At 39.7% G+C, this 17,796-nt stretch overlaps 1 protein-coding gene across 1 annotated transcript; it reads right to left on the bottom strand.

Moving 5' to 3' along the window:
• Window positions 1-219: 219 nt before the first annotated feature.
• Window positions 220-2,334, bottom strand: LOC143557679 (polygalacturonase 1 beta-like protein 1). Its single transcript, XM_077046695.1, has 2 exons — window positions 2,172-2,334; window positions 220-2,067 (listed from the first exon to the last, which is right to left on the bottom strand). Exons 1-2 carry the CDS (start codon window positions 2,238-2,240, stop codon window positions 220-222), a joined length of 1,917 nt encoding a protein of 638 aa, XP_076902810.1. The 5' UTR covers window positions 2,241-2,334.
• Window positions 2,335-17,796: the final 15,462 nt, after the last annotated feature.

The following is a 17,796-nucleotide window of genomic DNA, read 5'->3' as shown; positions in this document are numbered from 1 at the left end:
ATTTTTGGGGCCTAAAGCCCTTGCTTGGCCCAATAAAGCTATTGGGCCGGCCCTGTGTGAAACATATTATTATAATCTACTTTATTTGATAAAAAAAACATTAAAAACTATGAAAAGAACATCAAATATAGAATCATTAACGACAATAAAGTTCTCAAATCTCACGAGTCATGAAAACAACACTTCTATGAATGAAAAAAACTATAACTAATCTTGTCTTCAATAATCCGCAGTAGTCCAAGTCATGTCATTCTCAAATATCCAATGGCAAACTTCAATCCGACCCGGACCGGATCCAAGTGCAACAAAAGCTCCATGCCCGGTGCTCCAAGCTGACGTGTCAATATGACATATGGCAACACCCGTGTTTATCTTTTTCTTAGTTGACACATCAAGTATCTCTGCCACGTAGACTCTTACCTTCGGGACAGAGTGACAATAATACATTAGGTAAGGGTATAGACTTTGATGACAGGACACTGACTTCGTTAGTTTTCCACCGTTGACCCCTTTGACTTCCCCAATCATGACTTTCTTCTTTGACCCTATAACATTCTCCGTGGTCCTTACCACCACATCATGTCCCAAAACTGAAACCGCAAAATCAATCATGTCCTCAACCGAACCCACGCACCGCTTGGTCTCACCCGGGCTCGGTGCCCTCTCACATTCCGCGAGCGTGTTAACCAGCACACGCTCCATAATAGATTTGTCCCGAGCCTGGAAAACTTCCTTCACGTCAGACAGTTTGTCAGTGGCAAACGGTAGTTTTGACGTGATGGCTCGGGGCAAAAACGAACGTCTAGGCATTTTATCCACAATGTCGGGCATCATCATAAGCATCCCTTTCTTTAACATTTTTTCTCTAAAGAACTTAACCGGTTCGATCCATTTATTTACCAAACCGCCACTAACCTTCTTCGAACCCTCATTCGACCCCGGCTTCGTGTATTGCGCAAACGTGACACCCGTTTTCGAATACTCCTTAAACGTCGTGTTCAACGCATAACTACTAAACCCCGTTCGTTGACCCGTGGACCCCTTACCATATTCCCTAAACGAATCGGATCCCGGGTTAAACGACTTCCCATAATTAACAAAAACCGACCTCCCCGAACTCGCCTTCCTCCCATACGACAAAAACGAATCACTACCCGAATTCGCCCGATCGCGATAACTCACAAAACTATCCGACCCCGCATTCCCACCACTCCCACTATATGCTTTAAACTCGTTTTTAGGGTTATTCGCATTCGTCGAATAACCCTTAAACGTGTCATTCGCCCCATTACCAAACTCACCATAATGAGAAAAAGTGGACCCCACCACATTTGATGTGTCACCATAGCTAGTAAACCCTAAAGGCACCCCATTACCATTTTTAGCATAATTTGTAAACAATTGATTACCAGAATTTGTATCATCCACATAACTCTTGAATGTCAATGGATTATTATTCCCATTACCAGAATATGTAGTGAACCGAAGATCCGGCACATTGACACGTGGCATATACGAGTTAAACTCACCATTACCACCAGTGGCATCATTAGCATAACTAGTAAAATTTGAGTTAGCCACATTAGCATCACTTGCATAGGATGTAAAGCCTTCATTATGACCAGTGGATGCACCACTATATTTAATGAAACCACTTGTTGCAAAGTTAATATTTTCTGAGTAGTTTTTAAACGTGTCGGCGCCGCCAGTACGCGCGGCGCCGTAGTTTTGGAAACGTTTGTTGGTGTAAATGGCAAAGTTGGAGTCTTTGGGTTGGTTAGTGATTGTTAAGGAACTTAAAGTGGGTTCAAGGAAGCATAATAAGTTGGCTGAAGAGCAAAAGGATGAGAGGTGAGATGATAATGAGTGGTTGGAGGCTAGTTTGGTAAATAATGAGGATTCCAAGGGTTGAAGTGGAGATGATTTGGAGAGTATGAAATGTGGGATTGGATGTTTGTTTAGGATTTGTGTTTTCCAGTAACGAGTTAAGGAAGATTTAGGTGAGAATGGGTTTGGTTTGGTTAATGTGTTTGATGTTTTTAAGGTTGTGGCATCACTAGAAATTACCTGCATGGATTTGATTGATTTGTTTATTAGGATATGTAATATAAGTAATTACATTGTAAGGTAAAAGACAATGGAAGAAGCCAATTATGTGTGGAAGTACTTACAGTTGTGGAAGATAGAAACAAGAACAAGAACAAGAAGTAGAAGAGGTTGAGTTTGACTCTTTTGTCCATGATCTTGATTTGTCTGTGTGTGTAGAATTTGAGTGTTTGGTTTGGAGTGTGGTGTTGTAGTGTAGTGGTGGTGAGATTTATGGAGAGTGGAATCCTATGAAATTAATATATACATATATATAATATGTTATGTTTTCCAATATATTTAAACATTATACATTTTTTTGTAATGGATGCGTGGACCCCGCGAACGGTAATGTGGAGGAGAGAGGGGGGTCGTTGCTAGAGGAGAGTGGAGAAAAGAAAATTGTCATGTTTGTCCTTTCGTACGAGAGAGGAGGTGGTTAATTTGTGAGCTGATACTGGCCAGTTGTTGATACGTCTATAGTCGGTGCGAGTCTCACGAATATGAATTGAACTTGATAACAATTAATTAATTTTTCAATTGAAAAAAGTGTCACTAGTATGAAATATAGTGTTACTAGAAACATGCACATCACTCTCTTTTGGGAATAATTACACAAATCTTGTAGTTTGTTAGGGATGGCAAAAATCCCCGAATCCGACGGGGAAACCCGAAAACCGGCTTATTTCGGGTCGGGTCGGGTTTTGTTTTTTCGGTTTCGGGTCGGGTTTCGGAGATTGTTTCGGGGATTGTTTCGGGTTCGGGTTCGGGTTCGGGTTTGGGTACCCCCGCCCCGACCCGCCCCGATATAATATATATAAATATAAATAAAAATAATATATATATACATATATTAAAAACCTAAACCTAACCTAACAATCTCAAATCATCGCCGTCTCTGTCTCAGTCCTAATAACCACCAATCCACCGTGCACCACCAATCCACCACCAATCCACCATCAATCTGCAGTCCGCAGTGCACCACCAATCGGCCAATCCGCAGCACCATCAATCTGCACCACCAATCGGCAGTCCGCAGCACCACCAATCCACCACCAATCCACCACCAATCCACCATCAATCGCCCCGTCTGCACCACCGGACCACCCTCCTCCTCCTCGTTCTCATCCTACCACTCTACCAGGCTACCACCTGTAATGTAAGATCCCTAATTGTCAGTTGTATTATTTTGCATTCGGTTTTGTACATGTGTTAAGGATTCATTCCTATACTAAATTCATTCCTATATTTAGCATGAATTTGTGGTACATGAAATTGATATAAACCCTTTGGTGGTGTTATGAAGAAACCTTTTATTTTAGAGTTTTTTATGTGTTTGGACAATGGATCAGAAGATATAAACCTTTTTATGTGTTTGGATCAGAAGTTAGAGTTTTTATTACTTTATATTTTAAGGCAATAAATGTAAAGTAGTAATCTGTTTTGATCCAAACACATAAAACGGAAAATAAAACGAAATCAGGGCGGCTTAAATTAGACAATGGATCAAAGTAGGTTTATTCGAATCATTATAACATCTGTGACTTAAAATTAATTTAAATGAATTAACACTACGGTTGTTGCAGCCCGCCTCACACTACGGTTCAATCCGAGTTCAATTTAGAAACATCCGTTTTGACCCAAATAAATGTAACCATTTTCTGAAACAGCTTGATTCGACCTGAACTGTTTTGACCTGTGAGTCCGACCAAACCCACACGTTTTGCCAAGCTTACAACATACCCAGTCTTATCACCTCCACCATCTGATAAAGCAATACATGCATTAACAACTAGAATACAATCAAATGGGTGGTTCAAGATTAGGCTAACCCAAAATAACATTTTGATCCAAACAGATTACTACTTTACATTTAGCATGAAATTGTCAGTTAGTTTATCAGTTAGTTTATTTAGCATGAAATTGTCAGTTGTATTATTTTGCATTCGGTTTTGTACATGCATTAAAACTGACTTTTATGTGCCATTCTATTTCAGTTGCATCTACAACTATATGGCATCACAAGGTGATAAATTTGCTTCAGACACTTGTACTCCTACTCCCGTTGCTTCAAACACTCCTACTTATTCTACTCCTCAAGGAAGCAGTGAAGGGGTACATGATTCTAATGAACCACCACCAACTAACTTTACTACCCACGATGAGTCTAACCTTGATGATACTTTTGAAGATGGTCAAAATGTCGGTGGTAAAAGGAAAAGATCTGCCGTGTGGAACCATTTTAAATTAATGAAAGTGAACGGTGAAGATAAGGCGGAATGTAACTATTGTAAGAAAAAGCTAGGAGGTTCAAGCAAAAACGGCACATCGCATTTACGAGATCATTTTGAACGTTGTCCAAGACGAACTGTTAAAGATATACGACAAAGCATCTTGATTATGGAGCAAAAGAAAGTTGATGGTAGTTCATCATATCTCTCCAACTACACGTTTAATCCAGACAACTCAAGGAGAGATCTCGCGGAGATGATTATTGTGCACGAGTATCCTCTTACAACGGTGGACCATCATGGTTTTAGAAAGTTTGTTCAAGGTCTTCAACCTTTGTTTAAGGTTCCGAGTCGAAATACCATCAAGAGCGACATTTTAAAAATTTATGAATATGAAAGGGTGAAAACTAAGAAACTATTAGGGAGGATCACAAGTAGAGTGGCAATAACTACTGATATGTGGACAGCTAACCATCAAAGAAAAGGGTTTATGGCCGTCACTGCACACTTTATAGATGACTCTTGGAACTTGCAAAGCCGAATCATGAGGTAAAGCTGTACAAGTCTAATATAAAGTTAGTTTAAAACTTTAAATGTATTTTACACTTATATTGATGCATAAATTTTATATAGGTTTATTTATGTGCCTGCACCACATACAGCTGATGTTCTTGCAGATACGCTATATGATTGTCTATGTGATTGGAATATTGATAGAAAAGTGTCTACTCTTACCGTTGATAATTGTACCACAAATGATGCAATTATCAACAAGTTACTACAGAAGCTTCCATTGAGATCACTCATGAGGAAAGGAGAGTTGTTTCATATGCGTTGTTGCGCGCACATTCTCAATTTGATTGTTCAAGATGGTTTGTCTGTTATTGAGGATGGGATTGAAAGAATTAGAGATAGTGTTTTATTTTGGTCTGCATCAGGAAAAAGAGAGCAAAAATTTGAGGAAGCAGCCAATCAACTTGAAATGGAATACACAAAGAAACTGATCGTTGATTGCAAGACTCGCTGGAACTCTACTTATTTGATGCTTAGTGTTGCTATACCTTATAGACATGTTTTCACGCGATTAAAGCAAAGAGAGCCCAGGTATACTAGTTTGCCTACGGACCTTGATTGGGACTTAGCAACTGAGATATGTAACAAGCTACAACTATTCTATCGGGTAACTCTTTTGTTTTCTGGTAACAAGTATCCTACTGCTAATGTCTTTTTCCCTTTGATATGTGAGATTCGTTTTTCTATGCGGGAGTGGACTAAGTCTTCTATTGTTGACATTAGTCTAATGGCGTATAAAATGAGTAGCAAGTTTGATAAATATTGGTCTGTAATTCATGGGATTATGGGGATGGCTGCGGTTTTAGATCCACGTTACAAGCTAAAATACGTAGAGTTGCTTATGCCTGCCTTATACGGTGAAGAAATGGCAAAGGAAGAGTTTAAATCTCTTGAGGATTTTGTCCGAGCTTTTTTTAAAGAATATGAATCTACCAACTCACGTGGTAAAAACTACTATGAAGGTATAATCATATTAATATTTAATGAGTATAAATATAAATTGCTAATATTTGATTTATCTTGATTCACATTAATTTATAGGTGGTGGTTCTAGTTCATCTTTATTCAGTTCGGGGTTGTCAGAGTGTTCTTCTGGTGGATTCCAAAAATTCCTATCTGACATTAAATCCAAAGCTAAGGTGAATGATGACTTGAATGATATGGCAGAGTTAGATAACTACTTGAAAGAAAATCTTTTGCCTGATGAAGTAGAACTGGATTTGTTGCTTTGGTGGAAGACAAATGGAGGTAAGTATCCGACACTTCAAAGGATGGCAAAAGATGTATTGGCAATTCCAGTTTCCACCGTTGCCTCTGAATCTGCGTTCAGTACAAGTGGAAGATTAATAAGTCCTCACCGAAGTCGACTTCACCCAAAAACTTTGGAGGCTTTAATGTGTGCTCAAAGTTGGTTGTTGAATGAGATTCGAGGTAACGCTATATTGAATATTACATTATTACTCATGTTATTTATCTTCATAATCATGAATATATGTTTATGTTATTACTATTAAATATAGAAACTTGTTCGGAAGAGACCGAGGCATACTGCCGCACCATTGAATATGAAATGGATGTGGAAGAGGTAATAATATTTATAAAATTTACTATTTTTGTAACATAGCTTTTATTCTTTTAACTTGGTTGATTTATTGATAAATATTCTTAATGTAGGTAGGTACTAAAGAAAGTGGCACGACGACTTTGGATGATTTGGTTTGATTTGGTATTTAGATTTGGTCGCAATTTTGTAGTTTGTGTATTTGGCATGATTTTTCGGCCATGTAGACTTGGTTTTATTTCCTTTGTAACACATTGTTTCAGCTTTTATGTGTGTGATGCAGAAGTTTATTTCGATAAATGTTCAGTTTCGGGTTTTCGGGTTCGGGTTTTCGGGTTCGGGTTCGGGGACGGGTCGGGTCGGTTTCGGGTTTTCGGGTTCGGGGACGGGGCGGGTCGGGGGGGTACAAAAAACCAAACGGGGAATCCCCGAATTAAACCCGACGGGTAATGGGGCGGGTACGGGGATGGTTTTTGGTTTCGGGTTCGGGTTCGGGTTAAGCCAAACCCGCCCCAAACCCGCCCCGTTGCCATTCCTATAGTTTGTGTTGTGTACTTTCTTCTTTTGCAAGCATTAAAGGTAATGGTTTGAACTAAGGCTGAGGGGTGTGGGGGGGCGCGAGAGGGGGCGCGAGTGGAGGCTCCAGCCAATAATATTGTGACGTGTGGCAGAGAGAGAAACTTGATAAGATGGGTGTTGGAGCCCCCGCTCGCGCCCCTGGCCCTGGTGTGGAGGGGCGCGAGCAGGGTTTTTTTTATTTTTTTATAAATGTATTAAAAAAACGTATTATTAAAAAAACTCATAAATTATTTAAAAAAACACACATTAATTAAAAAAACACACATTATAATCAAAAAATCCAAAACATTCATCACAATTTTAGTCTTAAAAATATTGACATGTAGTTTTTTTTAAGTAGACATATTTAACAATCCTTTTGTAAAAAAAACTTAAGAACAAGAACATAAAACTACACACATTAGCATAGGTTTAAGGTTAACTTTTATAAAACTAAAACTTGCAGGAGGGAAAATGTAACTTAATAAAAAAATTGGGTAAATAACCTAAATATATAAACTCACGTTCTCTCCTCTTCCCTACTCTAAAAACTTCAAACCCTAATTAGATACTTCATAGCCACCGCCACTCAGCTGCCTCAATCAACATAATCATAGTTTATCACACATCTTTGTCAGATCTTCATCACAATTCATTTACAAAGTCTAAAATGGTTTAAATGACCGGAAAAATTGCATTCATTCTTACCGGATCTTCATCACACATCTTTTTCTTACCGGATCTTCATCACAATTTTTTTTTTTTAATAAAAATAAAGAGCCAACGGCTCTATTTCTAAGCCCCAACGGCTCTTCACGCATTCCCAGGCCACCTTTACGCCCATCCTCACCCGCGAACCACCTTGCGCCTGCTTTGTTTTTCGTGCTCGCGCCCCTCTCGCGCCCCTCTCGGTGGTGTGTGGTGTGGTGCTCGCGCCCCGGGGCGCGAGCGGATGGGCTCACGCGCCCCCTCTCGCGCTCCACACCCCTCAGCCTAAGTGAAGTACAAATTTGAAAATGTATGGATTGAATAAGCCATTTTGAATTCATTGAGTAGTTGGAGACAGTATGGGCATATATAAGTTATTTAAAAACAAAGTAAAGCTTGAAATGTAAGGACCAATATGGCGTCTTCTTGTGGACACTTTCTTTCTTCTTTCTCTTTTAGTCACCTTTTACAGAAATGGTGAAAAAGACTCCTCCAAGGACCATGCTTCTTTGTTTTTTACCTTTTTATAATAAAGGACCAGTAAACCATGTCTAGTATTTACTAATAGTCTTCCATACTAGCTGTATATGTCTCATCACCTCAATATATAATTTATAAGGTTAATACATGCATAAAATTCCTTATTTTCTTATTTTTTAAGGGAAAAGAAATGACTTGATCTACTAAAGTAACTATTATTAAATATATTAAAATAAAGCAGACTAACCTAAGTTTGTTTGTATGTGAATATTTTTTAAATAACTTGTTTATTCTTAAAAGGTAGTCAAATCTGATGAAGTGCAATATAAATTCACAAACTAATTAAATTTGTCTAAGTTTATTGTTTTTTAATAAGTAAAAAGTTACTTCTGTTACCAAAAAATAAATTATAAAACAAAATGAATTTAATATAGATTTAAAGTTTAAAAAAAATAATATATTCATATATATTTTACTAGACAATATTAAATTTTGAAATACGTTAGTAATTATTAATTTATGGTTTCGTTGGAACCACTGTATATACACTGGGATTTCAAAAAGGTTATTATCATATTGTTTTATCGATTGGGGTTCAATTTATCAAGGTTATTAATTTATCAAGTATTAAATTAAATATGTTATACTGAACATTTCAACAAACTTTTAAAAACGTTAATATATATAAATTACTGAAGTCACTTTCTCGTGTATATATTTTTTAAGTTGATGAAGTATTTTAATTATAATATTAAGTTGTAGATAGTTGACCTTTAGGGGTGATGTTTAAAAGTTTAGATCTTATGATCAGTGGCGAAGCTTGAACTAAGATATCGGGGGGCCGGACTCAAAATGTATTAAAAAAATCAAAAACAAGGGGGGCCCGACTCAAATTTTATATCGAAAACGGCTAAATTTACACCAAGCATAAAAATTTTCAGACGAAAACGAGTAAATTTCCATTACCGCGCAAAAAAACAGGGGACCGGGGCCACCCCGGGCCCTAAGTATACTTCGCCATTTCTTATGATCTCATGTTTGAAACCTAACTTAATGGTTTTCTTACAATGGTGACCTGGTTTTCTCTCGAGTCACGTCTACATCGTTAAAATCAATATGAACAATTGATATTCCGTATTTGAAAGGCTCGCTCGAAAACTGAAGATAGTTCCAAACACAGTTAAAAAATATATATATTAAGCTGTAGCCTTGTAGGACTTCTTTATATAAATAAAAGACTGAATTACAAATTTTGTCATTTAAAAAAGCCAAATTACGGTTCGTGTCCTTTTTTTAGTTTCCTGGCAGGCAGTGTACTTTAAACTTATTTTTTCTACATGTTATGTCTTTTACACTAACTGGGTTAGAAAAAATCAGTTAAATACCCTCACGTGAGACGCATGTGAGGGCATTTTTGTCTTTTCAACAAAGTGGTTCAAATATATTATTGTAAAAATAAATAATATATATTAAAATGATTCTCTCACTCTTCCCATCTTCTCTCTCTCTAATCCTCTCCCTCCCTGTCTCCAAACCATCTCCGGTCTCCATGTCTCCAAACCAAAAACCATCTCCGGTCATCTTCTCCGGCGAGGAAGACGAAACCCTAATTAACCGCACAAATCGAAACCCTAATTAACAACAAACATCCTTCTTGTTCGCTGGATCTGGGACGTTTCATCTCTTCGCTGGATCTGGGACAAATCGAAACCCTAATACCTACTGCTTGTTCTTCTTGTAATATGTTTGTGGGCTATTCAAAACAGTGGTGGTGGATGGGTTGGAGGTGGCCGGATCCGGTGGTGGTGGAAGTAGTTTGCGTTTGGGATACGAATGGGTTTTGTTGGTTCCGATACCGATGTGGGTTTTGGGATACGGGTTTTGCAAGAGGATGGGAGTGATAATGATTGGTGGTGGAGGGTGGTGGTGGTGTTGGAGATGGGTGGTTGACGGCGGCGGTGAAGGTGGCCGGAATCGGAAGAGACGTCGGAGATTATGATGACCGGAAATGGTTTTTGGTTTGGAGACAGGGAGAGACGGCGGAGAACCATGGTGGCTCCAGCGGGGTGAAGGTGTGGTGATGGTGATGTGGCTCCGGTGGAGCAGGGTATGGTGGCCGGAGTGGTTGTGGTATGATGATGGTGTGGTGATGGTGGTGGCATAGAGAGAAAAAAGAGAGGTTGGTGGTGGTTGCTAGAGGTTGAAGGTGGGTGTTGATGGTGGGTGGTGGTGGATGAGTTCTGGAAGAAAGAGAGTGTTTTATAAACTTTTTGCAGGTGTAGACGAAAAGACAAAAATGCTCTCACATGCGCCTCACGTGAGGGTATTTAACTAAGTTTTTCTAACCCAGTTAGCGTAAAGGACATAACTTGTAGAAAAAAAAAGTTTAAAGTACACCGCCTGTAAAGAAACTAAAAAATGGACACGAACCGTAATTTAGCTTTTTTTAAAGGACAAAATTTGTAATTCTGTCTAAATAAAATTAGGAAGTTATTTTATATCGTATTAGCCCATACAGCCATTCAGGGTTAAAACTTAAAAGTAAAATAAGGTTACAATAGAGAATATCACCATTCAACCATACAAGCCAGACTATTTGAGCATCAAATGATTAGCATTTATTATTTCTCTCAGCTTGATCCATCAACATTCACTGACAGAGTTGGTAACCAACACCTTGACATTAATGTTTATACATTGTTTCATACATACCAACTGTAGATCTAACATATATACCGGACTATACATATAAACAAACAAGTGACAAGTATCTTAGTGATGCGCAGAAAACAATGTATATTAATTCAAGATCGACCAAGAGTGGAATAGATTCCTTCTGTAACATGCACCAATTTCAAAAACCTGAAAATATGGGAGGATGTATGAGACAAAACATATATCAAAGGAATCTTAGTGTAACAATGTTTTAATAATATATATGTACAAATTGTCATTCAGTTGAATTATATAATCCAAGTAAAGAATATATATCTTCATGTAAAAAGAAAGCATTAATGCTTAAAGCATGTATCTTTATGTGGTACAAGATCAGATATGCAGTTGCTTTATATGCCTTTATCTCAAAATAATATGAAACAAATGTATACCTTGCTAGGCTAGCTACAAAGAGTTATTCGCAGCATAGTCACATGTCCATAAAACTGTTTCAAATTTTGAAGTCTTGTTTTACGCGCATCGAGACCGTGGCAGAAAGATGGAGGAATACCAAATTTCATCGCGGATAATTCTGGTGTCACTTTTCGACGTGTTATCTGATTTGTTATGTGTCTGGTTGTTTAGTTGATCTTGTCTTTATATTGATATTTTAGAGTTCAATAAGTTGTTAATATTGTTTTGGGTTTTACAAACAAAAAAATACAAGAATGCCAGAAATTATGACCATATAAAGAAATGATTTTCTTTAGGAAAGAAAAAGTAAAATTTATCGAATAATATATTTTACAACTACCATCTTGTGGTGCATTAGGGTGTGGTACACTGCGCTTCTTTGATGTTTTGTCCATCTAAGTGTTACATTGTGCTTCTTTAATGGTTTTGAGGTTTTAAAACAACACAAGAGAGAGACATCGGTCATCTCTCATCTCTCTTTCTTTCCACCGTCTTCTGCCGTCGCATTTGTTTTGAAACTAGTGGTTTATACGGCGCGTTGCGCTGGGGCAGGTTGGTTAAATCCGGACGGTGGCAAAACCCAAACGTTGTCGGTCCCTAGCGTTGAGGCGGTAAGTTGATGCGAATTCGGTCAGTTTCATTTACGCGCATTATTGTATCGGAAATAAAACAATAAAAGTAAAACAACAGAAATTATAAAAAGTGAGGTGGACCAATGTGTGTGGGGGGGGGGGGGGGTGAAGTCGGTCGGTAAAACTCGATTAAGTGCGTTGAGGTAACTAGTCTACGCAAATTGGGCTAGTTTCAATCACGCTTGTTACGGTACCATAACTTAACAAACAAAAAAATCAGCATTCAGTCGGTTTTTGTTACGTTCGTTATGCCCACTGGAACTAAAGCAAAGACGGTGAATCTACGCGAAATTGGTCGGTTTAGTTACGCTCGTTATGGTACCATTACTAAAACAAAACAAAATTAACATTTGGTCGATTTTTGTTACGTTCGTTGAGCAACGAAACCCAAACCAAAAAAAATACTTGCCCGTCTAAGGTGCCGCAAAATGGCCCAATGGGGTGCTTTGCGGCACCAAAGTCCTCAAATGTTATATATAATAATAATTTGTGCCCGGGTTATTTAGATTAGTTTGGTTCGATACTCATAAGTTCACATTCAATTTGAAATTTGGTTAGGATAGGAACTAGATTCGAATAATTGAGATCCGAATTCGAATACATTATTCTAATTTGGTTTGGTTTGAATTTCGGGTCTCTCGAGTCTGATTCGAATAATGATGAATTTTGGATTTTTCAAGCGTAATTTGAATAAGTAACACTTTCTTTGCTTTTAATCTTATGCATATAACCGACCCGTTGTTCTTAATGTTATATCTAGACAAATTATTATATAACCAACAAGTTATCTTCCTTCAATTAATAATTGTTATATAATCAATAATTTATCTCCACTTCACCTCACCATCACATTTCAACCCACCACTACACAAGTTTTTGAATGTGAGAAGGGAAAGCCTCTTTTGCTACTTCAAAGGTTACATGCCGCGATTTGCCCTTTTCACGTCTCACACTCACCCCCTTCCATAACTGTTTAAACATATAGGTACTCTCCAATTCGATGTCAAATTTGTTTCTAAATTTTACTAAAAAAATGTTTATTGGTTAATTTATTTTTTTCCCCGTGTGTTTGCTGGTTTGCTGGACTCTTTGGGCTTTGGTGCTTGCTGGACTTACTGGACGCTTGGACACTTTGAGCTTGAGCTTGAGCTTGAGCTTGCAGGACGCTGGATTCTTTGGACTTCTGTCACACCCGGCCCTGAGCGGCGGAAACAGCCGGGCGCGCGCGAGTGGGAATTGATACTTAAGCACGGGCCATTGCAAACATTCAAAGTAAGATTTTCATTGCGCATGAAAAGTTTAATACAAATACATTACATTGTTTAAAAATTACATAAAAACATCCAAGTATAAAAATTGTTGAAGATTTCCACGCCATATCCCCATGCGCGGCGGGAACAACCACGCGCATCGAAGGGATAGAACTAAAATCTTCCAAAAAGCTAGTTTAGATGTTCAGCGTGAGGTGCTCTAAGTGTGACTCCATGCGCTACCTAGTTATCTCCTGAAAGACACGTAAAAACATTTGAATCAGTATAAACTGAGTGAGTTCACAAGTCTTAGTAACTTGATAAATCGTATTGCATCATAATCTTGATACAAATCATTCTGAAACATAATTCTGATAGCATCATTAAAACACATGCTTGGTAAAACATAGTTATATCAACATATTCTGATAAAATCGTTCCGCGGGTTACGCGCGAACATTTCTGGGAACTGTGCTCGTCTATGCAAAGTGGCGCTGCCACTACGAGCTAAAATAAGTAATACCGTCCCGCGGGTTACGCGCGAACGTTTCAGGAACATGTGCTCGTCCATGCAAAGTGGCGCTGCCACTACGAGCTAAAATAATAATTCCGTCCCGCGGGTTACGCGCGGACGTTGTGCCGGAAAACAAGGCGCTCGTCCATGCAAAGAGGCGCGACCCCTACGAGCGGGTTCAAACCCATAGTACTGCCCCATGACCATACTAGGCACTCGTCCATGCAAAGAGGTGCGACCCCTACGAGTGGGTGGATCAAACCAGCAGTCCCTACCCTTAGAGTTCCAATGGTAAAGTGATCACTTACTCGAGTTCTAGCGCACATACATCGAAAACCTTAGATAACCGTTTGCATTACTCATCATGAAACATAACTTAAACACATAATCGCTTGCATAGCTTGTAAGTATACCATGATAAAACATTATTTAAGTACGTGTCCCTCGCCCCGAAAACAGTTTAAAAATAGTGAAAACAGTGAAAATAGGGGCTGTGAGACTCACCTGTGGTTCTTGTTAAGGGATTAATCGAGATTCGGGTTTTCTTGGTGTTGGCCTCGGAATCGAAGGTCTAGAATACGATTAAATAACAAGAAGTATATATATTAAGATCAAGAAATAGGAGAATATGAGGTTTGGAAAGTAGATCTCAAGTTTATAACCTCGGCTTACCTAGTAACTGGAACGGAATCGAAAATAACGGATGCTCGGGAGATGCTTAGTGCAAGTTTGCAGTTCTTTGGAGTGTGTTTTGGGTGATAATTTAGGTTACATATTTATAGGCAAACTCAAGGGAACACAATCCCTTGCTTTAGGGGATTGAAATCTTTTCATATCTAGGTGTAATGATGATAAAGTATGTAAATTATTATTGTTTATTGTTTACTTAAAAGTGGAGGAGTGAACAAAAGATCTTGATTTGATTTGGACAGGACATGCAGGTCTGGGGTTGGTGAGAATAGGGTGGCTGACAGTTGACTTTTCATGTTACAGTGTGCTTTTTCAGGTACTTTTATCAGTGTACAGTAAAAAGTGGAAAATCTCTGAAACACGCTACTGTTTCCTTTTGGGCGGGAGTAATCTCCTTATGTCTGGAGAATAGACTAAGTGTTCTGTGCGCATCACTTTGTGCGCATAGCTTTCTGCGTGAAGGACATTTCTTTGCTGCGGGTAGGTGCGTAACCTTCTCGCAGTTGGGGATATTGAGTTTCATTTGTAGATTCTCCAGGTGGTCTTGGTATTTCAACATAGTGATCAGTCATGTTGAAGTCAATTCCATCTTGGAGCTTCAGACAAACTAGCTCTCAATGTTCCCGCCATGCGGGGAGGTTAGTTCCCTTCCGCACGCGCATAAACGATCTAGGATGCACCCGCCTTAGCATCATGCGGGATGGTCAATCCATAGACAACATAACGTTAAGTTACATGAAAACATAAAGCCAAAACATTCACGCATGGCGCATATAACATATGCTCACGCTGGTTCTTAACATGGTGCGCTCGCGCAGGGCGCACATAACAAATGCACGCGCTGACTAACATGGCGCGCTCGCGCAGGGCGCACATAACAAATGCACGCGCTGACTAACATGGCGCGCTCGCGCAGGGCGCACATAACAAATGCACGCGCTGACTAACATGGCGCGCTCGCGCAGGGCGCACATAACAAATGCACGCGCTTAATATTTACAATCACCTAATTATTAGGTTGATTACTTAGTTTAAGGGATTGGGAATTTACCGGGTGTCACATTCTCCCCTCGTTAAACGAATTTCGTCCCGAAATTTAGGAGACGTTGCTGGCAGAAGCCATGTTCTGAAAGAGGTGTGGGTATTTCTTGCGCATTTGGTCTTCTCTTTCCCAAGTGAATTCAGGCCCACGCCTCGAGTTCCATTGAACCTTTACTAACTTGATTTTGCTCCTGCGTAACTTTTGTTCTTTCCAATCGGTTACTGCTATAGGTTCTTCTATGAAGTGCAGCTGTTTGTCGATGTGAATCTCTTCCATCGGCAAAATCAACGTTTCGTCAGATAAGCACTTTTTGAGGTTGGACACATGAAACGTATCATGAACTCCACTGAGTTCGGCGGGTAAACGGAGTTTATAAGCAACCGGACCGATCCTTTCCAGGATCTCGAATGGTCCAATGAAGCGCGGATTCAACTTTCCTCGCTTGCCGAAACGGGGGACTCCTTTCCATGGAGAGACTTTCAAAAGTACTTTATCCCCTACTTGAAATTCCAATGGTTTCCTTCGCACATCTGCGTAGCTCTTCTGTCTGTCGCGCGCTGTCTTAAGGCGATCCCTTATCTGAAAAATCTTGTCTGTTGTTTCTTGGATCAATTCTGGACCAGTCATTTGCTTGTCACCTACTTCAGCCCAGCACAGTGGGGATCTACACTTGCGCCCATACAAAGCTTCGAACGGCGCAGCCTTAATGCTTGTGTGATAACTGTTGTTGTAAGAAAATTCAACCAATGGGAGATGAGTATCCCAGCTACCTTCGAAATCGATTGCGCACGCGCGTATCATGTCTTCCAATGTCTGGATTGTTCGCTCGCTTTGCCCATCCGTTTGAGGATGATATGCCGTACTCATGTCAAGACGAGTACCTAAAGCCCCTTGTAACGATCTCCAAAACCTTGATGTGAACCGACTATCTCTATCAGAAATGATGGACACTGGGACTCCATGTTTTGAAACTACTTCTCGAATATACAGTCGGGCTAACTTTTCCATCTTATCGGTTTCCTTGATCGGCAGGAAGTGCGCTGACTTAGTTAGCCGATCCACAATAACCCATATTGTGTCATAACCCCCAGGTGTCCTTGGCAGTTTGGTGATGAAGTCCATAGAGATTTGTTCCCACTTCCACATGGGAATTTCTGGCTGTTGAAGCAACCCTGATGGTTTCTGGTATTCAGCCTTTACCTTCGAACACGTCAGGCACTTACTGACATACGTCGCGATGGCGCCTTTAAGATTGGGCCACCAATACAGCGTTTTAACATCTTGGTACATCTTGTCTGCGCCAGGATGTACGGAATACCGCGTCTTGTGAGCTTCGTTCAATACCTGCTCGCGCAATCCTCCCTTGAGAGGGACCCATATGCGGTTAGCGAAATATAGATTGCCGTTCTCTTTAAGTTCTAAATTCTTAACCATACCCCCAAGGCATTCGTTTTTAACAAACTCTGGTTTCAAGGCTTCTTGCTGAGCGTCTCGGATGCGGGTAGAGAGATCTGTGTGAATGGTCAACCTTAGAGCCTTGACTCGTAGCGTTTTTATTCGCTCCTTCCTACTTAGCGCGTCTGCTACCACATTCGCCTTTCCAGGGTGGTACTTAATCTCACAATCATAATCGTTCAACAACTCCACCCATCTTCGTTGCCTCATGTTTAAATCCTTTTGATCAAATATATGTTGAAGGCTCTTGTGATCCGTAAAGATTATACACTTTGTACCATAGAGGTAATGGCGCCAAATCTTTAGCGCGAAGACAACCGCTCCAAGTTCTAAATCATGCGTTGTGTAGTTCTTTTCATTGGTCTTGAGTTGGCGTGAGGCATACGCTATGACTTTGTCTCGTTGCATAAGGACACATCCAAGTCCCTGATGTGAAGCGTCGCAGTAAACAACAATGTCATCCATCCCCTCGGGCAAAGACAAAATTGGCGCACTACATAACTTCTGTTTCAACATTTGAAATGCTGTTTCCTGATTTTCGCCCCAAACAAACTTCTTGTCTTTCTGAGTTAGCGCGGTCAGCGGTAGAGCTATTTTGGAGAAGTTCTCAATGAAGCGTCGATAGTAGCCAGCTAGTCCTAGGAATTGCCTCACCTCAGTTGAGGTTTTTGGCGCTTCCCAGTTTTCGATGGCCTTGACTTTGGAAGGATCAACGTGAATTCCTTTCTCGTTTACAACGTGACCGAGAAAGTGAACTTCTCTAAGCCAAAACTCGCACTTGGAAAACTTCGCATACAACTTTTCTTTCCTCAACAATTCCAAAATCAATCTCAGGTGTTGCTCATGCTCGGCCTTGGTCCGTGAGTAAATCAGAATATCATCTATAAA

Source organism: Bidens hawaiensis, unplaced genomic scaffold (genome assembly GCF_021521415.1).
Source record: "Bidens hawaiensis isolate Kalapana, Puna unplaced genomic scaffold, B.hawaiensis_p1.1 tig00001087_1, whole genome shotgun sequence".
Lineage (NCBI taxonomy): Eukaryota > Viridiplantae > Streptophyta > Magnoliopsida > Asterales > Asteraceae > Bidens > Bidens hawaiensis.
Note: the sequence above shows the minus strand (reverse complement) of the source record. Positions and strands in the feature narration are given on the sequence as shown.

Bases quoted from the DNA above. Each gene is read 5' to 3' on its own strand.
- LOC143557679 (XM_077046695.1), bottom strand. From the start codon at position 2,240: ATGGACAAAAGAGTCAAACTCAACCTCTTCTACTTCTTGTTCTTGTTC. The intron at 2,068-2,171 runs GTAAGTACTTCC...AAATCCATGCAG, and splicing joins TGTTTCTATCTTCCACAACT to GTAATTTCTAGTGATGCCAC.